The sequence below is a fragment of the Pholcus phalangioides genome, unplaced genomic scaffold (assembly GCF_987345545.1).
Source record: "Pholcus phalangioides strain wild (caught in Gottingen) unplaced genomic scaffold, Ppha-v1.0 ptg000015l_1, whole genome shotgun sequence".
Classification (NCBI taxonomy): Eukaryota; Metazoa; Arthropoda; class Arachnida; order Araneae; family Pholcidae; genus Pholcus; species Pholcus phalangioides.
The window spans coordinates 104,331,843-104,359,251 of NW_028301608.1; the positions used below are offsets into that span (position 1 = coordinate 104,331,843).

General features: G+C 36.5%; 1 protein-coding gene across 2 annotated transcripts; it reads right to left on the reverse strand.

Annotated features, from left to right (window-relative positions):
- Nucleotides 1–1,609: 1,609 nt before the first annotated feature.
- LOC149077248 (uncharacterized) lies at nt 1,610–26,800 on the reverse strand. Of its 2 annotated transcripts, none has more exons than XM_089242771.1 (5): nt 26,618–26,800; nt 16,343–16,389; nt 14,060–14,184; nt 6,611–7,072; nt 1,610–3,574 (listed from the first exon to the last, which is right to left on the reverse strand). In XM_089242771.1, exons 2-5 carry the CDS (start codon nt 16,383–16,385, stop codon nt 2,852–2,854), a joined length of 1,353 nt encoding a protein of 450 aa, XP_089098897.1. In that variant the 5' UTR covers nt 16,386–16,389; nt 26,618–26,800; the 3' UTR covers nt 1,610–2,851. The 2 variants fall into 2 exon arrangements, with proteins under 2 accessions (XP_089098897.1, XP_089098896.1); XM_089242770.1 differs by having other exon boundaries at nt 16,343–16,392.
- Nucleotides 26,801–27,409: the final 609 nt, after the last annotated feature.

Consider the following 27,409-nt stretch of genomic DNA (forward strand, 5'->3'; position numbering starts at 1 on the left):
GCAACCTCTCCAATTTGAAGTTGACGGACAAGGGGACCGCATAAAAATTTAGATTTTTTTTTTTATTTTGTGACACACTGTATTATCACTCTCAAAACTGGTACAAGGTAATTTTTGAACGCTTTTTGAGTATTTTATAAATTGGAATCATACCTCTACGGCAGACGGTTGATGAAATGAAAGCCGCGTTAGCACTTACTGGACACCGTTTAAAGTCGTTGAACTTAAATTTAAACAGGTTTTTTTTTCTTCTTTTTTGCAATTAATTCTAAAGGTAGGATTTGAAACTCAAAAATTTTCTATCGGGAAATTTTACTGGGTGCTTTTTTTTTTTTTTTTTTCCAATTTATACAATAAATGAACTCGACCATCTATCAAAATGCCGCTGTGGTGGTCGAGTGGTTACAGTGCCGGACTCGTGATGCGAGGATCCGGGTTCGAACCCCACAGTGGTGGTCGGCTGAAGTTGGTTTTCTGTGGTTCCCAACTTCAAGGCGCAAATGCGAGCCGATCTCCCCGTTAAAAAGTCTCGCCACAGAGAGCAACAGTCCTACAACGGTAAATCATTCAACCATAACACTTCACTCATAGTTAGAAAAACTGGGGGCAGATGACAGCACTACACATAACAAGCATTACACCGAAACAAAAAAAAAAACTTTACGTCAGGTTGCACTACACGTACACTCACATTCCCGCATGTACCGGTTCGTTGGGGGGTTCCGCGGGGGGGGGGGTGCATGTGTGGTGTAGCAGTAGTAGGTAGGGACTCCAAAAAATGGCTCGGGGATCCATGATGTTCTTAAGTCAGCCACCTCGTTGGGCAATTTGCCTGTTGTGGCGTTGTATTTGTATTTGTATAAAATGCAACCAATGGTGGGAAATTCGTTTCTAGTTACTCTTCTCATAACTTTTCCGGAGAATAAATATACTTTAATATAAGCTTTACTATTATTTTAACAGGAATGAATATTTTGATACTTTTGTTGATAAATTTCTCGAATTCAGCTTGAGTTTGATCGGATGCAAATGACGTGAAATCATCGCGTGAACGAATATTCTCCAATATCTATTCCAAACTTATTTATTGAAAAATAAAGTCTACAAGATTATATATTTTTATAGAATGACATTTTTATTCATTTCATATGCATTTTCATATAAATGAGGTTCACTGACGCACGATTGTGTATAAACTTTATGGGTTCAAGCACCTCGGAATTCTCGCTTTCAGCATATAAAAAAACTAGAAATAGCTCTGCAAAAGTTCCACATGGCCAGGGCCGTCTTAGTAGCTAACGTTTCTTTCTTGTAAAGTGAATCTCTGTGGTGGTGAGAGACCACTCAAATTTGCACGCCTACTCTGAAACAACATCATTGTTGTCCCGAGTCGTGTTCAGGAAAGCCCTGAAGTGGTACCATAATCCGGGATGGTTTATGGATTTTAATGATCTCATAATGTCGATTTAATAGTACAAAAATCTTGAAAAATAAGGGTTTTTAGGCTGAAACCCTGTCTTCTTTGCTTCATTAGGAGGCCTTCTTCCACTTTGTGTTAAGACGGCCCTGCATAGAATATTTCACTCAACTGTCAATTCTACTTCCACCATAAAATTTTTGCAAAATTTGAACGAAAAGGAATTCGAATATTTTCAAGGCTTCATCAGAATAATCAAAATAAACAACATCCCAACCTGAGGAAAGTCATGTGAGCATTGATAATGTATTTTATAAATATACGAGATATGACTGATACCCATTGACGAGACAAATAAATACACATAAATTATATATACTATCATACACACAGTAACTGGTATCAACTATCTAACGAAATAATGTTTTTCAATAATTTATCGAATAAATCGCATTCTACATCGTCCGCCATTCGTTCCACTGAGGAGGTCTTCGATTGCTTTTTTTTTTCTTCGGGAAACTTTTCTTCTTGGACGTTATAACAGGGTTTACTATACAGGGTGATCGTGACAGGATCGAGATGATAGAAATGTCCAAAGAACATACTTCTACGAGCCATAGTTCCTGGATAAAACTGTAAACGAAACTGATGATGTAAAATCCGGCGTATTCTTAAAAGTCTGTACTTTATCAATGAATGCAACAATGCTTTTCAACCTTCAGGACAGTGTGGATCACTTCATTGGTGCGAAAACGTGTCCTGGGCCACTTAAAAGATCTGGAATAGCACCACAAGCCACTAAAGTGATTTGTTAATGTGCCACGAGTCACTTACGTGCCCTGGAACTGTGTCACGGATCCTTTAAATTATCTGGAAATGTGACAAGGGTTGCTTAAATGCTCTCGAAACATGGCGCGGGTCACTCAAGTGATCTGAGAATATGCCACGGGCACTTGAGTGATCTGCTACTGTTCCGTGGGTAACTTAAGTGCTCTGGAACTGTGCCTCAGCTCACTTAAGCCACGTGAAAATGTGCTGTGTGCTTGAGTTCATTTTTACAAAATCAGGTATGAGGTGGCGAGCCACATCAGATGACTCCGAGGGGTCTTATTTGTCCCGTGGGCCTTGGGTTGAACATGTATGCGATAGAACCTGTCTTGTCACCGTCATGGGAAATGGCGGCTTTCGTAGCAATGAGAAACTGTTTACTAAGTCAGGTGTTATCGATTGGTAAGAAACTGGTTTGACGTCATAAATTCTGTTTCCCGTTTCGCCCGGGAACCGTGAGTCGTAGAGATATGGTTCTTCTAACGGATCACCCTGGATGTCTGCTTCATAAAATATCTAGAACGAGCCGCATCTCTGACGGCAGTCTACTGTACGCAGTGATTGCAAGAAAAAAATCCATCGGTTCGCATATGTATGCATTTTGGACTAAAATCTGAGTGGACGTCGCCTCTTGACGACCCCTTCGATCCGTTTCCCAGAGGATACTGAAAATGGTGGTGACGGTACCCTTTCCCGGTACGTTGGAATGATTTCGGTCGTTGTGGTCGCGCCGACTTTCGATGGTAAGGTCGGTCTTACGTAGACCTTGAACCGCTTTCGCTTCGACGCCTTGCTATTGGACGGACGCGATTTACTCCTCTTACGAGTTATCGGTGGAGTGTAGTGATAATCGTCGTCTGGAATGTATTGGCGAGCTTCCTCTTTATCAACATGGAATTTCTCAACACTGTGGTCTTCAGAGGCAAAAGGCTCCTGTGGCCTCTCGTCTCTGTAAACCAAAGGGCTTGCTCCGGCAGAATCATGATAGTCCTCTTTTAAAATGGCGGCGAAACCGTGAGGTTCCAGTGGTAACCTGTCGTTTGAGTGGTGATGGTGGTAATCGGTATCGATGCTTGGTATATGCGAGTGGATTCCGTTAGTTTCTGGAACATGCTCCGGTATAGATGGTGAGTGGATAACCGCAGGTGCATGGACGTGGATTTTCGGCGAGTCCCTGTACAAATCGAAATTCATGTCATACATTGACAGAGAAGCATCGCAGTGGACGTTGTACCACCAGTTGCAGACTCTCGTATGCTGATCGAAAATAGTACCGTTCGGACAGAGAAAGCGGTCGTGTCGGCCATCAGGCTGACAATAATGCCACACCTGGAAATCGAAATAACAAGTTATGGAATCATGGTTAAATATTGCAAAAAAAACAAAAACATGAATTGAACATGATTGATTGTTGTTCCAATAATTGTTGAATTTAGTGAATATGTGGTTAGTAGTTAGGGAGTTTGTGTGTCGAGTGATTAGGGAGCTGGCCTCTTGCTGTGCTGGTCTGGGTTCGAATCCCAGTCCTGGATGTCTACTAACACTAACAAATTCCCTGGACGGATCATGTGATCCCTTGGGAATACGTGAGGATCGCGTAAATCGATTGAATAATAAATACCGTAAACGATGGCTACTTTGGCCACTGGTACCTGTCTTTGTCCCAAAACGGTAAAATAATAAAACGTATTGTAATTACAAAATGATGTAAATGTTGTATAAAATCATTCTTTGAACTAGTTTCTGCAATTTTTGCTGGTAGCGGCACTAAGCTAGGTAACTGAGTGCATTGCTAGTTCACAAATTGCCTAGGGTAGCAGAAGTGATCGTTTTATACTCTGTGATTGCAAGTGGTTTTCCCATCTCTCAAAACTTTCAACTGAGTCGAGAGATTATAATCCAGCTTTTTCAAGATAGGTAAGTGCCTAATATTAGAAACACAATTTAATGCTTTGAACTGTAGTATGATTAAAATTTCGTTCAATCTTTAGTTTTTTCCGAATACATTGATTGGAAATTCAAGCTTTGGGAACCTGAAAAATACACCTTACCCTTACTTTTTGCCAACGAGCAATAGGCCAAAGTGGGTCAAGAATTCTGCAACCCTTGGTGATTTATTTGTGGGTACACTTAAAAACATAGTTACGCATTGTATCAAGGACGTAGCGCAAGGAGGGAGGGGGGTTGTCTTCCCCCCGAAATGTTGTAAAATGGCTGTTATATATGGAATAACAATGTTTAAGTCTATTGTTTTACAACTTGGGTCCCCCCCCCCCTACGAAATAAATTTCTGGCAACCTGCCCTGCTATGTATACAGGGTGTTCTATTAATTGACCGACAAACTCAGAGGGTTTTTACTAGGCACCATGAGGAACAAAAATTGCGATGGAACATGGTGTCACAAACCACTTTGAGAGGGTGAAAATCACGAAAAACGCATGGAGGTTCTGAGTCCAGAGAAGACGAAAGGTGGATATCAGTTGATCGTTGAATGCGTTCGTGGGTTCGCTCACCATATATGACATAAGCAGCGTCGCGAAACGCATGCGCTGGGGTAAGATCACACGCTGCGGACAACGTAAATTAGCGCTGTTGTGGTTACATACCCAAGGAGGTGGAATGGACGCGCGAGACCCGTTGCTTGACCTCCACGTTCTCCGGATCTCAATCCGTGTGACTTTTTCAACGGGGTCTTTCAAACCAGGTCATACCAAGGTTTTCAATGCCGGGGAAGAGCTGGCACTTGCTTTCTGGCCACATTGACAAAATGAATGATTATGGGTTTCCAATTGATGAATTGGATCTTAGATTCATAAGTCTTTCACGGCAGAATTGATGGTTGTTATTCGACTTAATTAACATCTCCGTGCCATCTCGCGGGTGACGGGGTCATAATGTTTTTTATTTACCTCGTGCGCACGAACATTTTGGATACTTCACTCATTTTGTGAGCATGTAACAACCATAATACGGGTGAATTCCCCCGATATTTTTCATAAACATTCCTCATTCCACTAGGTACTGTACGTATTTCTCTCTCATTAATGTTTCTTCTCCTCTCTAAGAGTGCTTGGGCATCGTGATTCTTTTTTTTTTTTCATCTTGCTCTCATTTGTTTTTCATATTAACTTCCTTCTGTTCACTTGTCTTTGTATTTTGTATTTTTGTGCAATTCATCTATTTTTCGGGTTTTTTATTTTGGAGAGACGGGACTTTGCTTTCTTTGTGTCGGATTATCAATTTGTATTTCCATTACGCATATATATATATTTTTTGCCTTATGTGTTTATTTCATGATTTAGGTAAATCATGAAATTAACGCGTAAATTTGATGAATTATTATTGTTATTTTATTTTACTTTTATTTTCTTTATTTTATTGTATATTTGGTATTTTTAATGTCTTTAGTGGTTTTCTATCTCTGTAATTGGGCTCAGCCTGTTGAGATGTATAAATAAATAAATTCCTAAAATCGTATCTTACGAGACAGGGAAAAATTGTAGATTTTTTTTGTAACAATATGCCTGGTCAAAAATTTTTGGAAGTGGCCCCAGGACAAAGACATTTTATTTTATTACTTGAATGGCATGAAAAACGTAATTAAGCCTCCAAAGCCTGTTAGAAAAGGCTTTTTTACATCAACAATTTTTAAAACATTGATTGGCATCAAAAATTGTCAAGTGAAAATTTAAATAAAACCGTAAATATTGATCATTTTGATCATTTTTGTCACACCGCGGTCATTTTCTGCACATCAGGGCAAATAAGACCGGTACCTACAATTTAATGCCAATTCCGAACGACAGCGTTCGAGATTTCTATATACTCACAGATGTAACCCCTCGGTGTGGGACTCCCGGCAGCAATTTTTTTCCGTGGTCATGTCGCCGTTTCTGTTGTACCCCTGCGCCAGGAAAATTTCTGACAAAGACGAACGGGGTATCAAATTCCAGACACCTCTAAACATCCTTTGGTACTTTGGGCGATTATCTTACCGAACTGGGCTACCGCACCCTTGTAAATATTGTTATTTGTATGACCAATACAGTTTGAAATATGAGTTTTATTTCAAAAGTTGAAGTTTCATTACGAGCCCAGATTCAAGAAATACCCCAGCTTTTTATTTAATGCTTCAAGATAGGAAAAAGGGAAGCGAGACAAATTTAAGGTAAAAAAAAGGAACATGCATGGATAACATTGGCATCAACAAAAACAAAAAATCAAGTGTTTATTTACATATACATAACATAAGATAGCCTATCAGTGTAAAAAGGGTTAAAGAACTTAAAATTAGTAGTAGGATTGGGTTTAGTAGAAAGTCTAAAACCAAATGGGCCAAAGTAGCCCTCGTTTACGGCACTCACTTGGCATCTGGTATCAACATCGGCATAAAACCCCGGGGTGCTTGTGTGTTTCAGGCACTGGAAATGGGTCTTGGGCAATTCGGTGTATGTCGGGTAATCGACACCAGGCACTCCTGGTATGGCACTTAGGTCTCCATGGTCATTGTAGTGATGATGCACGTCTTGGAGCGAGTTTTGCAGCTCGTGGTGATGAACTGGGTAAGGACCATCCAGCAATTCGCTTCCCTCCTGTCGGTAATCGCCACCGATGCTTTTACCCAAGGAGATGTTTTCGATGTCATGGATTCGATGCTTGTGATAATGGTGGTGGTCATCGTCCGGTATGGCTATGATTGGGCCGTTGAAGTAATTTCTAGCAACCAATGGCTCCCAGTCTCCTTCTCTAAGATGCAAGTGGACTGGCACTGCTTCTGGGTGCAAACCCTCTATAGGCGTCACGACAATTGGAAAAGGATGAGATTCCTGTGGATGAAAAAGACTGTTTCAAATTCATCCCAGTTTATCATTTTTATTGTCTCTAAATACAGGGTGTACAGCAGTAGTACACAACCTCTGACCCGCCAAGTTGTTCCACCTGTAAGGTCTTCCGGTGAAAAAATATCGGTAGTAAAAGTCTGATCATATTTCTTTATTGGAAACTACGTGAAATCAGGATCCATACGGGCCATTGCCAATTATCGCTAAAAAATTCAAACTTAAGTAAAGTTACCAATTATAAAAAAGCATTTTGTTCCTAATTATAGTCAAGGGGAGGTAAAGTTGCTAATATTTGCCAAAAAACTTGGGGGAAAAGTAAAGTTGCCAATAATTATAATAACAAAAAATTGTAAAAGAGAAATAAAGTTGCCAATTTTTTTAACTAAAAATTATCTGGTGGGGGGAGTAAAGTTGTTAATTATAGCCAAAAAATTGGCCAAGGGAAAGTAAAGTTGTTAATAATGGCCACAAAATTGGCCAAGGGAAAATGAAGTTGCTAATTTTTTCGAATGAAATTGTCAAATAATGAAAAGTTGCCAATTATAGTAACAAATAATGATGAAAGAGAAGTAAAGTTGCCTGTTATAGCAACACAAAATTGTCAAGGGAAAGTAAAGTTGCTAATTATAGCCAAAAAAAAATATCAGGGGGAAATAAAGATGTGAAATAAATGTATTTATCTGACTATGACTAATTGTGGTAATTAGATCATTATTATCATCACATAATTTATAGCTATAATTATCATTACACACTTATTTACAAATCGTAATCTGGCTTTTGCCTATATTATATATAGTTTGTATTTTTAAATAAATACTCTTAATCCTTGATTTCAGTAAAAAAATAGAAATTCGAACAAAATGCGTTGAAAATCGGCCCGTATTTTTATGAAAGACATGGTCATGATAGGTATTCATCGTGTAGCGTGTATTGATACTTTCTACCGGAAGACTTTTCGCTGCGGCTGAATGAAACTCCTTGGCGGGCCAGTGGTTGTGCACCCCTGTTTTACTGCATTGGTGTCTGGTACCGATCACGCCTTATAACATTTCCGCTTAGAACGTTTTCCCGCTTAGTACGACCAATTTACGTGGTCTCAACGCTCTTACTCATTCTCATTAAGATTTCGTGTTTAAAGCTTTTTCCTGCTTACAACGTTTTTTTCATAACGGTTTTTGAGAAACGTTATAATCGGGATCCACTGTATTCATGGCCCCCACATAGGAGGGCTGACAGGGCTCTAGCCCTGGGGCCCGGGACGGTTATCATCATTTTTTTACTTTTTCACACTATAAATTAACTACAGAAGGAGCCCATTAAAAGTCTGACCGAGGGGCCCGCAATAGATCCCAGCCTGAGGGCCCCGCTACAGGATGTGGGGGCCATGACTGTATTTTCAGTTTCGAAATGCTTCGCTAGCACAATGCAGTAAACGGTCTATATCTAAAATTCATGTTCACGTTTTGAAATATTATTTAATAATACGGGATGTGCTGCCACCTATCGGCAAAGTATTTGACTTATAGTTTCGATTTCACAAATTCGTTGTTAGATAACAGCGCATCTTTTTATCCTATTAAAAAAAATTAAACACCCAATGAAGAAGTTTTTTTAAAGAATAAACACACACACTAGAGAAATTTAATTTTTAAAACAGAAAGTTGAAGAACATAATACTGTATAGTATATGTTTAGTATAAATTTTGTTAGTATATGTATAAGTTTTTAAAAGTTTGAGAGCGTGAGCCTTTGTTAAAGACAATAGGTTGACGACGCAAATTTTCCAAAAAAGGTGTTTTAAATACACGAAATTTTCTGCGTCTGTGTATTGTTCTACCTATACTGAAAATATTTTAATATAAACTGCTGGCAGGCATAACACATGTTAATGTTTTTCACTACCAAAAAAACCAAGTTTTATGTTAGATAAGGAACAATTTTCGAACAACACTCCTTCAAATGTTTTGAAACTAAGTGTGCCTCTCAACACTATGTTGTGTTACATACTTTAACACGAGAAATTTCTATAAAAGTTATTTAAAAATTTTTGTGGCACAAAATATGGGTAAATTTTGGTGATTTTTAAGAAAAGGTTGCATATTGTTGAAGTTGAAATTCGAGAAAAAAGTAACCAACAGTTAATAGTTCGTTTTGAAGTATATAACACCATGGTGTTTAGAAACACACAAAGTTTCAAGGCATTTGAAGGAGAAAAAATTTTCCTTATCTATTAAAAACTTAGTTTTGAGAAGAAATCATTTTAATGAAATACATTAGCATGTGTTAATACCTGCCAGCAACTTATATTAAAATATTTTTAGTACAGGTAGAACAAAAACTTAACACAATTAAATGCAGAAAATTTCATATTATTTAAAAAATTGGGAAATGTGTTCTTTTGGAAAATTTCGTGCACCAACCAGAACCCATCTTAACCCCCCCCCCCCCCACTACCGTTTCGGAAAGACTTGGCCGTCTATACAATTCGCACACATTCCTTTTATTACCGGATTCTAACAAATCGGTACTTGCTGGAACCAGAGACGTATTTAAGGTTTTGCCGCCTGTGAGCTATCCGAATTTTTCCGCTATTCTCTATTGTAGTTTAATTTTCTCTTTACCACTCATTCTTAGAATTCGCCACCCTGTGCTAAAACTCTTCTTAGCTCCCCACTCGTGTGTCCAAGTCCTTCTTTTGGTAACTCACATGCTTGCGTACTCTTTTGGTCACTCATCCGACTCTCATGTTAGCACACGCTCTAGGTCGCTCTTTCTGGCATTCCCATGCTCACTCATCCGACTCTCATGTTCGCACACGCTCTAGATCGCTCTTTCTGGCATTCCCATGCTTGCGCACGCCCCAGATCACTCTATTGCTCACTTGCTGCTTTGCTCCACTCTTCTGTTTACACACATACTTGCACCACAAACTCCCTAGGTCACTCATTCACTGATCAAGTCTCTCGTTTTTTGGGCAGAAGCGGATTCATGGTTATAAAATTTTTCCGCCCTTTTCCCATCATGTACTAATTTTCTTAGCCACTCATTCTTAAAATTTTGCCACCCTGGGCTATAGCCTACTAAGACCTCCACCCTGTAAATACGCCACTGAACGGAACGAATGTTGTGAGTGTACGAGTATGTGTGGCTCTAACGTATTTATGTTGCCAGAGTTGGGCTTGATTTGTGTTGTTGCTGGTGCTACCATCCGTATTTTGAACTGGAGATGGCTTGAATACTTGAATTTTCATATTGTGTAAGTATTATGTTGTAAGTCGGCCTGCTCTCTGCTTAGAGAATTTTTCAAACAAATGGGGGGATCCACTCGAAGTTGGGAAAACCGCAGAAAACCAACATCCGCCAATCACAACTGAGCCGCCAACGGGGGTTCGAACCTAAATCCTCACGATGAGAGTCTACCAGGATGCCCATGCAACCGCACAGCGGCATTCCACCGCCACATTCGGAACCACTGCTGTAAAAATCTGTTGCGTGTGTTGCTTTGTTTCAGCACTATTCCCCAACGTACATGATTGAAACATTTTCAGTCTACTCTCTCTCGTTAACTCTCCCATTTGAAAATGTCTCTCCACAGGGAGCAGGCAAAATATCAAAGACAGATGGAAACGAAGCAAGCACAACTCTGACAACATAAATATGTTAAAGATACTCGTATTCATATGCACACAACGCGCTCCGGAATGCACCGATTCATTAAATTCCGCGCAGGAATGTATACGAGTCGCATGTACGTTTAAGTAGTAGTAGAAGTGTAACTCATTAATCACAACACAGCCTTTAATTGCAAGTCACCATCTAAATCAGTGGTCCTCAAACTGGTTTTCTCTTGTGGTCCTGGGTTATTCTGCGGGGTTGGGGAGGAGGGGTACAGGTGTCTTTGCTGAGGCCCACAAAAAAAATTTTTTATTTGAATTCAAAAATCGAAAAAAAGTTGTTAAAAATGACAGCATAAATGAGGGAATGGAGCGTTGTGTGTTCGTTAGTTTTTGCTGTGCTTTCATAACTTTTTTCCGATTTTTGAACTCCAAAAAAAACATCTTACATCTTACCAAATATTGTGCTCGAGGCCCATATTTGGCCCGCGAGCCATGGGTAGAGCACGGCATGGTTTATAGGGTAACCTGAATGATTTCATTTGGATCAAGGATGCTCAACTTTTAGTAGCGCGGACCACATCATTGGTTTGAAAACAGGCTACTCAAGCGATGTGGAACTGTGCCGCGGATCACTTGGGGGATATGGAATTGTGTTGCGCGTAACTTGAGTGATGTGGAGCTGAACCGCTGGCCGCTTTAATGCTCTGGAACTTTGCCGTGGGTCACTAAAGTAATCTGTAAATATGCCGTTGGTAACTTAAGTGGTACACAACATATTTCCAAATCACTTAAGTCATGTGGAAATGCGCCGTGGATCGCTTTAGTGAACCTGGACTGTGCCATAGGTAACTTGAATGATGTGTAACTGCACGGCGGGTCGCTTAAATGCTCTGAAACCACAGTTCACTTAATATGACGCAAGTCACTCAATTGTGCAGCTTAGTTAATTTTTGCAAAATTAAGTTTGAGGCCATGAGCCACTGCAGATGTCTCTGAGGGCCACATTTGGGCAGCGGGCCAAAGGCTGACCATATTATGCTCTATCTCTTGGACACCTGTCCAACTTTGACAGATTTTAACGGAACCATAGGTGTCTCCAACGTAAACAGGTTTTACTGTATTTTCTGAATATTATTCTGTAAAAGAGTCTGCGGAACATAAAAGGTTAAGAACCCCTGGTTTGATGTCTTCCAGACACGTGAAAATAAAAAATCATCTGAATTATAACGAATGCCAACCCTACCAAAAAAGCCTCTCGCGTGTCGCAATATAAAGAGAAAACTTTTTTTTCTTCTTAATGTCATACTTCCGCAACATGATTCATTCGAAACCGGTAACTTTCACCAAAGTCCTCGAACAATGACCAGTCCGGATTATTGCGTCACAGGGCGCGTGTCTCCACTCACAAAGGAGAACAAAAGCTCACGCGTCGAGTCTCTCTCGTTCTCTTGCTTTCTTTCCTGTGATTTTCCAAGCCTATAGGCACACCTAATAAATAATTAGAGGGGTCCCTCACAATGATACAATACTTGTGACCCCGGTCCAAAAAAAAAAAAATGAGACCTTTGATTCCGTATTAATAACAGTTTTGTTGTATTCTGTTCGGATATACGCACTTTTTTTGTATACCCGAGGTCATTAGGTGATCTTTAATGTCCACCAGGAAATCCTAATTCCTCTACAGGGCTATAATAACACCCTTTATTATATCCTATCCACTATAGGAAGTCAATATTGAAAGATAGAAATTTGGCCTAAATCGGCGTTCTTGAGTATTTAAAAAATTCACATAATACAGTCAAACTCGGTTGTAACGGCACCTTGGATATAACGTCAATAATTGGCTATCTGGACTGATTTTCATAAAGAATAATTTTAATGAACCTTTCTTATGACGTCGATGAAAAGCAACCAAAAGGTATATCGACAAATTTTGCGTGACTTTTGTTTCTGTTTTTATGGTTTTTCCCCCCAAAAAAGAAAATCCTAGAATAGGAGTTTATAACATTGAGCCAAAGAAAAAACTTATGAAAATCTCATTAAAAAAATTACATGTTTAACTCTCCAACATATGTTCATTCATACGAGTCGTAAACTAGAAATTCTTGTATTTTACCGTGTTATTTTTTCCCGAATTGTTTTACAAAAATGTACCGTTTTCTCAACGAAGTTTACTTTATTTCCTGATATTTTCATTAGAATCCAGGATGTAGGTAATTTGCATAATTTATAAATTGTGTTTCAATGAGTATGACTATAAATACATTCATCTCAATATTTAACGATTTCGCCAACAATTGCCAGCATGTTTGGTGAGAATCGGCGATATCACGTATTAATTATCAATCACTATTTCTTGTATTTTTCTCGATCAAATATGGTCACCATATTCGTAATGAAATAGAAGACTTCATGCGCAGTATATTATATGATTTCATCTGATTATATTTTTAATCGTCAAAAAATATTTTGGAAACGTCAACCTCGGTTATAACGACAAAATATTCCGTGGAATCTTCGATGTCGATTTAATCGAGTTTGACTATATTATAATTTTCTAAATAATCTTGAAGCTGATTATTATTCAGCAAAGCTGAATAATAATTGTACAGGAAAGGTTTTATTCCCCCCCCCCCCCAGGCCGTATCAAAAATATATTTGAAAGCGGGAAAAAGATGGAATCTGATCAATGTCTCTGGAAGTTTATCGCCATCTATTGTCATTTACTATAAAGCGGCATCTATTGTTATGATAACACAATGTTCTAGAAAGAAAAATACATCGAGATAAAACTGATTAAATTACGAAGTTGCCGCTCCTTGTCTTCTTTTGTTGATGGTAACCATTGATTAGGGTTCGTTCTTCTTGTGTGTGTCCTACTTTTTCGCTTAATTGAAGGAAAGGAAGTGAAAGTCCTTAGATGGATAGGTGTGGTGCAGAAAGAAGACATTTGGACATACGTCCGTCTAACATAAGTTTGATGGCAAGTGTGTATATAATCATTATTCACTTGCCATCTTTGACAGATGAATTACGCATTTCCTTACACGGTATTTTTTGCTCGAGAATGAACCGACAGTGAGTGAAATTAATTACTGAATCATTATGAAACACTGGTGGGTTCGTTTAAAGGGTTGCGAAACCTATATTGATCAAAGATGCTTATGAAATTCGTATTCATCTCATTACAAACGTATCCCTGTTTATGAATTTTTCCAGTCCCATACACGGACAAACATGCTATATCACATTTCACATTACATTTCCCTTCGGAAGTTTGCTTTTTCGCCACTGCTTAAGTGGCAAAAGCAGAACTGATGTGAAGTTTGCTTTATACCACTGATATACTTACAGATTTACTTTCGGTAACGTCTTTGGTAACGTTCTTCTTGCTCTTCAACAACTTTTTCCTCAATTTCCTCACTTTACGCTTTGATGTCGAATTTCTTGACGGTGTCGTCGCAGCGTCGACAACGGCTGCAAACAATAATTATTGACAACTTCGACATGATCTACATTTTATTATTATCTTTAAATATAGAATGCAATTCTCTATAAACGAATGTAGATACGAAATACATTTTCTAACAATATTGTTAACGATGATCTGAATTGATGTGAAGAGAAATTAAAATCGGGAGAGGAATATTTTTGTAATACTATTTTCTGGGTTTAAAATTGATTCAAGTTTCTTACTGGGCTTATATGACAAGATATCTGCATAGGGATTCATAAGTGATCTCATTTTCATTATTACAGTGACATATGCACCTCTTTGTAAAAAGTATTTCATTACCAACACCCTTTTATCCTAATATTACGTCTAATATCCATCATTAAGGCTTTTCCTCATAGGGATTAATGGAGTTCTTCAATTTATACGGGAATTCGTCAATTAAAATATGGTTTTTTATGTCTATTCGTCATTTATGGGATTTTTTACAATGAGTACCTAAAAAACTGAAAATTAAATTCTTAATTGTAGACACAACCCTGCTTCTTTTGAGGTAACGGATGCAAATTGCTTTGCATCAGTCCGGGGTTGTGAGCGGTTGTATCTACCTATCTATCTTGATTGTAAAATGAAATGGGGAAAAAAGTATCAGCAACAAGGGGGAAGGAAATTAAAGCTGGGATTCCACAATGACTGGGTCTTGACGCAGGGTAAGACAATTAAGGTAAGATTATAAAAAGTCTTTGTTGGACATAAACCGCGGAATGCTATCGGCAACAGCAGCCGGCGTCAAGAAAAGCCAAATTTTTCAAAGGAAGACGCTTGGTGGGGGAGAAAAACCTTCCGCTCCTTCATTATTCTATGGCCTTTGTATTGAAAGCCATAAATTATTGCTTCCCCGAGAACGATGCCTAGACCCAGTCATAGTGGGATACCAGCTAAAGCTGTTATAATGTCATTTCCGAAAAATGTAAAATAGGGAAAATATAAAAACTAAAAGTTTCACACGGCCCGTAATCAATAAAGCATCAAGTGGTAAAATTTGAGCTATTCTTTATTCTACCAAAAAATATTTGCCCCATAAAATTCGCCGAGGTCCGCCAAGACACTTTGATCAGTTAAAAATGAAATCAAAAATCCTTTTTCTGAAACTATTATTATAATTCTCATTCACTTCCATTATGCGAACGATTGATACAGTCGGCTCCGCTTAAACGGATATAAACATTTCCAGCACATAATATCCGATAGTATAGTCGAATACCGTTGCAGCGAAAATCTTGTTTTAACAAACACTTTTTTAATATACATCGCCAGGCCTGAACCCCCCTCTCACGTTCAAGTTCTTTCTGAGTCTTATCTTCGCAACTTATTTGCTATTTATTACAAATGTTTTTTCCAATAAAAATATTACATACATAGTGGTTGATGTGTATTAACAGTTGTCGTTTGAGTCGTAATATTCGATTAAACGGGGAAAGGTTCCTGAACTCATTCGATTAAGCGGGGACCTTTAACATTATCTCTATGGGAAAAATTTTGGTTCCAGAGGACTTTGTCCGTCTAAGCGGGGTATTCATTAATCCATTACCCGATTAAGCAGGGCCGACTGTATCGTCGGGGATCAACTGTATCTACTGTATCAACTGTATCTACTGTATCAACTGTATCAACTGTATCAATTGTATCTACTGTATCTACTGCCCGTGGAACTTAATGAATTTATTTATATTTCCCTAGGATGCAAAAGATTGAACGTCCCTATTTTAGCACGTAAAACGTAAAAAAAAATCAAGAATTTTCATTATTGATGTTTTGACTGTTTTTTATTAAATTTTTACTGGGTAAATGTCTTTGTGGTAGAGAAAGAATCAAATTTTACTGATTAGAGATATTTTTGATCTGGAGCAGTTTAGCTAAAAACAGGAGCCCCTCAATTCTTGAATTTTTTGGGCTCTGAAACAATCCGGTGAGTCATATCTATAAAGAACATAGTACACAGAAACTAATTTACAAAAAAATAATTTTACTAATAAAAACTAGTTTTATTAGTAAAATTAATTGACTAAATTTTTATTTCTAATAAAACAAAAAACCGGATTTGATGCTTTAATTTTGGAAATTCCTATCACAAGAAAAAAATGAAATGTACAAGAAAAGAAGCTGATCAAAATAACTTACCCAAGCAAATGATTAACAGGATTAGAAAATTTCTCATCCTCATGGCGCTACTGGGGAAAAAGTGTTAATTAATAAAATCATTAATTATCTCGATTATAATAAAAAATATATTGTTGCTTGACAATGAATTACTAAAATAAGTATATACAGTGGAACCTTCCCTAAAAACGGACACTTTTATGATCCCCGATCCCATGGGATACGGCTTTAACTTATTTCACTCCCCGTTTGCGGACACTAGATAGTGGACAGTAAAATCAAACTCACTCTAATTTTTTTTCCCAAACTGTAATTTATTAATTTTTAGTCATAAACCAAGAATTTATCATATTCAACTAAGATTATTTTTAATCCCAATCTCATGTTGGTAAACATGAAAAATCAATTACTTATTTAATTTACTAAATTATGGTCTATGATTGTCAATTCGAATGTTGGTTTTGTTTGCACATGTTGATACATGTGGAGAAACCCAACATTACGAGACTGATGATGATGTTATGAATGTTTTCATCTTCAGACTTATTTTAATTTAACTTGTCTATTATTGCAAAATGTTTAAAGTGCACGTATCATGTACGGGTAAAATTATTAATTGATCTTATGAAGAGAAGAAAAATTACAAATTTTGCCCACTTTATTTGGGAATTATGCATAATCTCCGGTAAAAGTGATAAAGTAGTGAAATTTCATCAAACTTTCGTTACCGAGAGAGGATTTGCGATTCATTTTAACATTAAAATGAATAACAAGCAATTGCGACCGGAACCAAACGTCGTATAAATGCGGAAGTCGTATAACCAAGGTTCCACCGTATATCGTACCTCCCCATAATCGGACACTCCCCGTTAGCGGACAAAATTTTTGGTCCCGCGCGTGTCCGTTATTGAGAGGTTCTACTGTATGTTACCATTAAAATGCATAATTCAGTTATTTCATAAACTAACTAGTTATTTCATAGAATAATTAATGATAGACAGCTAAAGTATAAAATAAACAATTTGACTGAATACAAAATGTTAATTTAGTCATTAAGGTGATTATTAAGGTTAATGTAGTAATGTAATGTAGTTATTAAGATGATAGGTAAAAGAAAGACGTTTACCTTTCACCCCTACTGAAAGCTAAATGTAAATATACTTCTTTTCACATTTTTAACGGAGAGAAGATCGTTATTCTATGAAGTAACTAGTTAAAGCATAGAACAAGTGAGTGTCCCACTTATAACTGACTCGATCAGTTATTTCATGAAATAACTAGGTATTCTGTAGAATAACGGATTTCATATTTTAACGGTAACATATGATATAACTAGTTATATATGAATATTTAACGATATCGTCTCGGTTAACGAAAACGAAAACCGTGATCTTTGTATAAAAAGAGAAAAAAAAGGGCAATTTTTCTCTTGAAACGAGTAAAAATAGAAACGTTTGTTTTTATTATTATTATTTTTCGGTTCCTTCCTTATTTGAATTTGCTAAGGTTATGGAAATAATTCAGTTCTTTGTCTCGAGAAAATGATTCAGACTGAAAAGAAAACCCTTCGTATCATGGATAATGTATAACGGTTCTATAAAGGGAAGGTGTTGTAAAAAAGGTAACGCCATTGAATTGGGAGAAAATACGTAAAATTTAGATGGGCCTTATAGATAGATAGGCTTTGAAACAAAAGGAACATTATTGTTCTTTTGCTATTACTCCATTTCTTTTGCTTTCTTATATAAGAATAGACAAGACAGTAATAAATTTATGTGACTGAAAAAAATATTTTATTGATATTTTTTTCAGATAAGGGATCATTCATCTCTTATCTTTGTAAAATATTCGGATGTGAATGGTGATATGTTCTTCGCAATTCTTCAATATCGCCGTCCATGTCCGAAGTCTAGACCAAAAGGTGCACAACCTTTGGCAAGCAGACTAAATGCGGCCTGCCCAGGGTCGTCCTTAGCAGACGCGGGGTCCGGTGCGAAAATGATAGCGGGGGCCCAATACGTCTCAAAAATTTCGGAGCACCAAAAATGTTTGGGACCCTCTTTGCTCCGATTTTATATATTTTGTGGGGAAAAAGATCAGCATCTATTATTTTCAGACGACACGAGGATGCTGAGAAATATCCATTAAAACAAATTAAAACGCACAATTAAACGTAAATAAACAGAAAATTTGTTGAAAATTCGCACCGAAGGTAATTTTATACTAATGAGAAGAAACAATTTCCGGAAAGTAATAAAATTTCATAACTGATGAAACTAATGAAAAGTAAGTGAAAGAAATAATTTCACCACCAATAAAATTCAGAATTATGGGAAGAAATAATTCCAGAATTGATGAAAGAAATAATTCCAGAATTGATGAAAGAAATAATTCCAGAATTGATGAAAGAAATAATTCCAGAATTGATGAAAGAAATAATTCCAGAATTGATGAAAGAAATAATTCCAGAATTGATGAAAGAAATAATTCCAGAATTGATGAAAGAAATAATTCCAGAATTGATGAAAGAAATAATTCCAGAATTGATGAAAGAAATAATTCCAGAATTGATGAAAGAAATAATTCCAGCATTAATGAAATTAGTAATTCCACAACTGATGAAAATTTATAATTAACTGTAGAAAAAATTCCAGAATTAATGTAAGAAATAATTTAAGAATTTCCGAAAGCTTCCAATAATTACAACCCCTCACAAATTGCGGGGCTCGGTGCGACTCCAGCTGTCGCACACTCCCAAGAGTGGCTCTGGGCCTGCCAAGGGACTCAAACTGGCTTGCGAAAGGTATTCCGATAGAAAACTATAGAAACACTCAACGTGATATGTGCCAAAGCTGACCATAATTTCTTGTATTTTTTTGCTGAACATCATAAATTATCAGCAAAAAAATTGTCAAAGGTTGCCATTCACCAATGAAATCACTGAAAATTCGCCAGTGGAAAGAAATGAATCGCAGTGCGTTAAAACACCATTCATGAAAAAAAATAACTTAAGTTTGACAAATATGGCAATAATTACTTATGGTAATTATATTCATAACTACCTTAAAGATATTTAGTAAATATGAAAATAATCTTAATCCCTGTTTTCAGTAAAAAATAAAAATTTGAGTGAACTTCCTTTAAAATACGGAAAAAAGTCGAAACATATTAAAAACCAACATATCAACCAAAAATATCAGGGCTGGCTAAAATTACGGGAATGTCCAGTAAAAAACGAGTTTTGCTGTTCACCCTATATCGGGAATTTATTTAATGTTTTATGTTCCATATGTAACAATATGACGAAGGCCATGAATGGCTTTATATAGAGAGCTGATTTTTTTAAATAAAAATTTGCCCCTTGTTCTTCGATGGGGACTCAAACCCACAGCCTTTCATATTGAATATTTCTTCCTTGGAGTGGATACAGTGTATCCCGCTGTGGTGCGCTGTTGCCGCTGTGGTGGTCGATCTCCCCGTTTAAAAAGTCTCGCCACAGAGAGCAACAGTCCTACAATGATAAATCATTCAATCATAACACTTCACTCATAGTTAGAAAAACTGGTGGCAGATGGCAGCACTACACATAACAAGCATTACAGAGTAACAAAAAACTTCACGTCAGGTTTCACTACACGTACACGCACATTCCCGCATGTACCGATTCGTTGGGGGTTCCGCAGGGGGGTTGGGGGAGGGTGTGGGCGGGGTGCATGTGTGGTGTAGCAGTAGTAGGTAGGGCTCGGGGATCCATGATGTTCTTAAGTCAGCCACCTCGTTGGGCAATTTGCCTGTTGTGGCGTTGTATTTGTATTTGTTGTATTGAATACCTTTTGCCAGTAAGATACAGACCCATGGACCTCTTCACATAATAATATTCATCAGGGCTGTCTTAACAGCACCATGGGATTCCTCAGGCAAAATGATATTTTGGGGCCTTTGATTAGCTCAAAGTACCTGCTTATAAATTTCTATGCTTTCTCTCGGAAATCATAGATAATATATATATATATATATATGTATATTGAAAGTAAGGTAGGGTTATACAGGCTGCCCTAAATTGTTTTTACGGCAAATATCTCTCTGCAACCATTGAATTCACAAACATATTTGGATTGCAAAAAGTTTTCAAATGACGTGTGATTACCCAAAATCTCTTGAATTTACCCAGGGGTCGCTGTACACATAAAAAAATTAGAAAAATAAACTTTTCATTTAGACTCAGTGTGCTGAAACTTCCAATTAGTATTGCGGCTCTGAGAAGGCTCTCATTTACAGAAATTTTCATATTTTTTAATGCAACACCAACGGAATTTTGCAGCTTTTGTCGCCAATAATTCAAGGTGCTGTTCTCGTTCAAAGTTGTAAAAGTGCAGTAATTGTAAAAATAACTCAAATAATTTAATGGTAACTTAACTATGAAAAAAAAAACTAAAATTGTTGAATTTATTCTATTTGTGTAGAGTCCCTAAAAATGACCACAGCTCAGCCAAATTCTAAAAATTTGAACATTGATGAGATCAACTGATCATTTCATTCTTTGGCCGAAGCATATATACAGGGTGTCCTTCAAGTCCGAATTCGACCTTTATCTCATCAACTGTTCATCATAGAGGTACGGTCTAATTCAATAAATACTCAAAATGTGTTTTGAAATCACTCTCTATCAGTTTTAAAAGTGAAAATAAAGTTTTCCACAAAATAAGAAATCTAAATTTTCATACTCCCCCCCCCCCCCACTCAAACTTCCAATTAGAAAGTTGTTGCTCTTTCTCTCTTGAGGCCAACAAAAACAATTCCACGTTTACAAGTGCAATATTCACTGAGATATTCAAAAATCGGAGAGAAGCTGGGAAAGAACAGCATAAACTAACAGACAACTCTTTTCTCAAATTTTTAAATTTGAATATGTCAGCGAATATTGCACTTAGAAACATGGGAATTTTTTGTTGGCCTCAAGAGAGACAGGGCAACAGCTTTGTAATTGGAAGTTAGAAGGCAAAGGCTGTATGAAAATTTAGATTTCTTATTTTGTAACACTGTATTTTCACGTTCGAAACTGCTGCAGAGTGATTCTTCAACACGTTTTGAGCATGTTTCAAATTATTACTATACCTCTACGACGAAAGGTTGATCAGATAAAAGCCGAATTAGGACCTGCAAGACTCCAGGTATATCTCGATAAATATTGCATTTAAAAGATGACATTTTTTCAAATGACTTTTTAGAGCTGTGCCTACCTTCCAATAATTGGAACTTTTAGCATACAGGGACCGTATAAAAAGTTAATTTCTTTATTGTTCTTTGTACACGATCCCTCAAACAAATTCTGAATTTTAAGTGGCTGCACGTCATTTGAAAACTGTTTGTAATCGAATGTATGTTTCTAATATATCAACATTTGCTGATATATCTGCTGTGCAAACAACTTGGGTCGGCCTGTATAAGTCCCGTGTGAAATCAGAGTGACTAATTTATCGGGATTTATACATTGATTTCTGTTCAACAGTTGAGTAATGGAGGCTCTCTCCCTTTTCAACTAAAAAAATGCATTACCATATGTATGTAAGATGCTTATGCAACATGACTAGGTTTCTCTGAAATTACAATAGTCTTCTGTGATGCTCCCTTCGGCATAACGAACGGTCCATGCTCCAGCAACGATGACGCTAGCGCGATTTCAACAGCACGGAATGCTTTCATCCTCGTGAAAATGACTCGCTACAGATGATCTGTTGTCAAAAGAATTTATCAAACCTCTTTTGTTTGACGCTAGGGAAAGATCCAGCGAATCCAAGGCATCGGGAGAAGCTCAGCCATCTTCAGCAATTACGTGAATAACAACTAGGTATGACAAACACGAGATCTGAATAATAATTAAGCTTCGGGCATTGTAAAATCTCGCTTATGGAAATGCATAGCAGCATGTTCTTTTCTAACCTAGACATTGTGCGGCCAACATGGACAATGGAATCCGTTAGATCTTGATATTTTCGTCAATCTTCGTTGTTATTTTTTACTCCTGTGGTTGCTGTGAAATAGATATTTTTGAGATGTGTTCAGATTGAGTGACTTGTCGATTTATACAAGCATTTCTGAATCTATAGCCCGTAGACCAGAGGTGGTCCGCTGGTAAACTCGATAAAATTATTCACACCCGTTGTAACTGATATTAGTAATATCCACGTGGGTTCAAATAAAAAATTATACTTTTATACTTAGGTTCATCATACATGATCGAGAAGAATGCAGGAAATTGCGATCCTAAATACGGGATATCGCTAAATTTTTCAAAAAATTGCAATTTACTGCTTTAAATGCATTTCGCTAAGTAAGCCCTACTGCTGAAACTGCTGAAGGGTGTGACAATGAAGGGCTGCTACAAATCACAGCAAACAAAAATGTACTTCTCGCGAAAAAAATATTCAAATGATCTGATGACCATATTTCATCGAGAAAAATAAAATTCGGTTAAAACTGGAATCTTAAACATGTAAAATACGGGACATCGCCAATTGTCGTCAAAACCATTGTCAGAACAAGTGACAATAACCAACCGTAATTGAAAGTCCAAAAAATTTGATTACAAAACGTTAAACCCGACAAATATGTGAAAGGAATAATAATAATTATTACTATTTTATATTAGCAATTATAATAATTCATTTATAGTTTTTGTCATAATTATCATAATATATGTAATTTGTTATGATAACGCAGTATATTCACGAAAATTATGCGAATATTACAAATTCAAATAAATATCGTTGAAAAAACGAGACAAACGTATAAAAAAAATCGGACCAACGAAAATTACAGGAATGTCCCGTAATATGGGACACAAGTGGTCCGTCAAATTGTTTCAGGCATTTCACTGATCCTTGTTTTCAGAAAGGTTGCGGAAACACTGATACAGACTCCTATTTACATATCGTGAAAACTTGGATTGGAACTTGCTCGTCCTCAGCTCTACTGGAACCGGAATCTATTGTGAAATTTATTATCTAAAAGTGAACAATCTATTGTTCTATCATTTTGATCCCCCCCCCCCCACCATACAAAATGCCAGTTGTCCCCTCCGAAATAAATTTCTGGCTACGGGCCTGCTATATTGCTACACAAACCTTATATACTGTATATACAACGTTGTATATATATATATAGCTCAACTAAAGTTTGGGAAAAATTTGCAACTTTACCATGTCCATATTGCTTGCCCAAATTTTAAAATCTAAAATTTCTAAAAACTATTGTGAACACTTATCAAAAAAAGTGGTTTTGAAGCCGAGAATAAGGTGCGATATCAATATATAGATTTAACAATATACAGATACACTGCAGTGCAGTGTAAAAACATTGTTAAAAACTCATTGTTTATGTATGAAAAACTGAAAGCAAAATTGATGATGAGAAAAATTGGAATTAGAAAGCAATGTATGAAAATTGAAAGCAGTATATGAACTTGGAAAAATTCAAAAATGAAATTAATTGCAGCCGATGTCGAGGGCTCTCACCGTATATTTAACAATATATATATATATATATAATAGATTATAGATATAACAATATATAAATTAATCTTCTTAGTAATTTTTTTTTTTAAGAATCTCCCCACTGGGAGCTGTATGAAGGAACCATTCACTTGATATTTCGCGAGACATCCAGTGGCTTTTCGATTTCTGAAACACACTGAAAATACTGGCTGTACAGAAGTTACCATCCTGGGGAGAGTCCCTAGCTTGGGAGCTTTGGTGAACCCCTCGAATCAGATCACGGGCCCTTCTCTACAGTGAATTATTGATTGTAAGAAAAAACAAAAAATGGTAATTATCTGGAGCCCCAGGGCTGGAACCCTTTACTGATTCACGTATTTGCAGAATCCTTTCCCGCAAAATTTGCGGTCCTTAGACAAGTTCTTCTATTACAGTAGAAGTCCGTTACAACGACAGTTCAAAATCACGAGGAAAATTTTCGTTATAACAGAGTTCCGTTATAAGAAAATTTTCAATTTTTTCTCCGTCCAGTTATAAAAATTGTAGGAAATTTCTGCTTTATCTGCATTAAAACGTCTCTCAGATCATTCCGTTCTAATATGAACAGAACCCTAATCACATGAAATTAATTTTTAATTTTTGGTCTCACAGCTGTTGTTTCTCCAGGAGAATTTTCATAGCGTTTCGTTATTAAAGTGATTTAATTGACCCCACAGCATCATCAATTTTCATCATATCACTGCTCAACTCCATGATATACTTGGCAGACTCGTCAACATTTTTTCGCTAATCAGAAAGTTTTTTTAGCATAATGTTTTTGTTATTCGGAAGCGGTTTTAAACTTCTGGTCCCGTGGTCTCTTAGTCAGTGGGAGAGACAAAAGTCAAATGAAATCATCACATATCTTATATGTGTAGTAGGGGAGCCAAAAAATCGAAAGAAGAGGTTAAAAAAATTTTTACTTTGTGTCAATTCTTTGATAGAGGCTTCTCTGAATAACTTTTACAAGGAGCATGAATCACGATAAGAAATCATCGTGTTTAATTCTCTTGGAAAGAAAGAGAAAAAATATAATTGGCATTTTCGAGAATTTTTCTGCCATTATAGCGACTTCCTAATTTTGAACTAGCTATTAACGGAATATTTTTTGCACCTTTAGCATTAGCTGTTAGACAATCACTTGCGAATCATTCGTTATAGTGGGATTCTCGTTATAAGCTGTAGTCGTTATAACGGACTTTTACTGTATTAACCCTTTAAGCGGCACAGCAGAAATCGCTAAATCCCCCTTATACAATGCGATATCTATTTTCAATATGGAGTAGATTTTCTTCTAAATTCCAGCAGATAAGGATGCAGGGAAAAGTGTTTCATTGGGAAATAAAATTTACAAAGTATCTGGACTTGTCAATACCAAAATAAGAGGCTTTTATGGAGGCTATATATCTCGTCAATGCCTTGTTAAAGGGTTAAGAACTGGCTCTTTAGAGCCTAGCATACCAACATACAATCAATTATTAAGCATTATTCAGCCTCATTAAAACGCTATAATCAGCTAACAAAATGCCTTACAAGAAATTTTATTACCGTAAATTAGGAAATTATCTTCAAATTTAAGTCATTCGCTTAATATATATTTGACCGCAAATTACCAAGAGCGATGGAATTGAAAGCCATTCTTATGCTTTGTATGTTATGGCAATTTTCGGACTTTATCGATATCTGAAGCACTATAAAAACTGACTTCTATATAAAAATTGTTGTTGATAAGGAAAAAATTCTGAGAATAAATTGTATAAAATTATTTTAAACGATTGTAATATTCAGGAGAAATTCATTTCTGAATTATTTAAAAAAAAAAAATCCCGTAATTGTTATCAATAAAGAATATTCTCCGGAAAAATGTCAAAAAAATTGTTTTTGGTTAGGAAAATTCTAAAGAATGCCATAAAAAAGTTGTTATTGATTAGAAAAATTTTATAAAATGAGCATTATGTATATACATTGATTGAACATTTTTTTTAAAGTATTGGTTTCGATTGGAAAGTTTAGGAAATATATATTCTTTCAAAATTTCTCTTTCTCATGCGAAATACACATAAACACACTTATTGACCGTGTATTAAATAAGGGCTGTTTACTAGCCCGTCTGTAATCTCACCATCAGCCCTTAGAGCTGTGAGTGGGAGCAAATATTTTTGTCTGGTTCGGATTCAGGAGAATAGTGTTTCCGATTATAATATTTATGAAAAATTTTATAAATGATTGTTATCGACTGGAGAACTTGTGAAGAAATTTAGAATATAAATGTTATTGATCGGAAAACTCGGGAAAAAAATTATTGCTACCAATTAGAGGAAACTTTGATAACATTTTAAAAATTAATTGTTATCAATTGAAAAAGTTTTGCTACCTCATCATCATCAACAACTATTTTCAATCTACTGCTGGATGAAAGTCCTAAATTTTTCCATTTTACTCTAATAAATCTTCTATCTATTAGATTGCTATCTAATCTGCTGTGTATTAGATTGTAAAAGTTTTATACAAGTCCTTTTACAAAACTTTGAATAATTCAATTAATAAGCGTATGGGTTACATTCGAGCGAATGTAACCATCGGGCTTATTGGTTTTTTTTTTCAAGTTTTGTAAAGGATCTTTATCAAACTTTTATAGTGTACTCGCCCTTAAAGAAAATTCTGAAAAAGTTCTTTTTTTTTAATTGTTGTTTTAAATTCTATGAAAATTTCATTAAAAAACACATTTACATTTTTTGAAAAATAATTGAATTAACACACTTACCACTTCGATAATTATTCAAAACAAAGATCAACGGCCAAGTCTTTGCACTTCCTGAACATCTGAATAATCCACACAAAAAAGACGTTCAGATCTGAGCCTGACGGTGTATTATTACTACACACTTTCTCTGTTTTTACTCTCACTCTCAGACTCAGCTCCGCTTCAGCTCTTCCATATCGACCAGACAGATTTTGTTTGTTTGAGTCCAGTGACAATCGAGGCCTTTTTGAATGGATACGTGAGGGTGGAGTCGCGCCCTCGGCACAGCCTAGGCTTTACTTAGGCAGGGCATGTTAAAAAGAGAGAGAGAGTGAAAAAAAGTGGGTTGCCCACAGTCCAGTTCATAAACCACCGGCCATTGTCTCGAAAAAGGATGAGAAGGAAGAAAAGAGACATTCATCCATTGAAAGTTCGGGATAAACTTAATCATAATAAGCCTTATGTTGGCCAAAGTTTAGGTCGACAGGAAGGAGGCAATGTATATATAGTGGATGTTGGGAATCACGAATCCGATGCCCGACAGCGATTCACTAAATGTAATTGCCCATTCATGTTAATTGGGAAGTTTCCAACGAAGACCTCGATCTCAGATCAGATCAGATAAGTGTCTGATTTTTGTTTCGGAAGATAACAAAAGAGGGAGATAAGATATGAAAAGACCAAAACAAAGAAACGATTAAAATTGTATAAAGATCGCCTATCTATTGGCGTTTTGTCGTATTACCAGTCGAGATGGATGTTGATGGACTTTAGACTTTAAAGTAAAAAGAGATCGGATCAGTGATGTTTAGT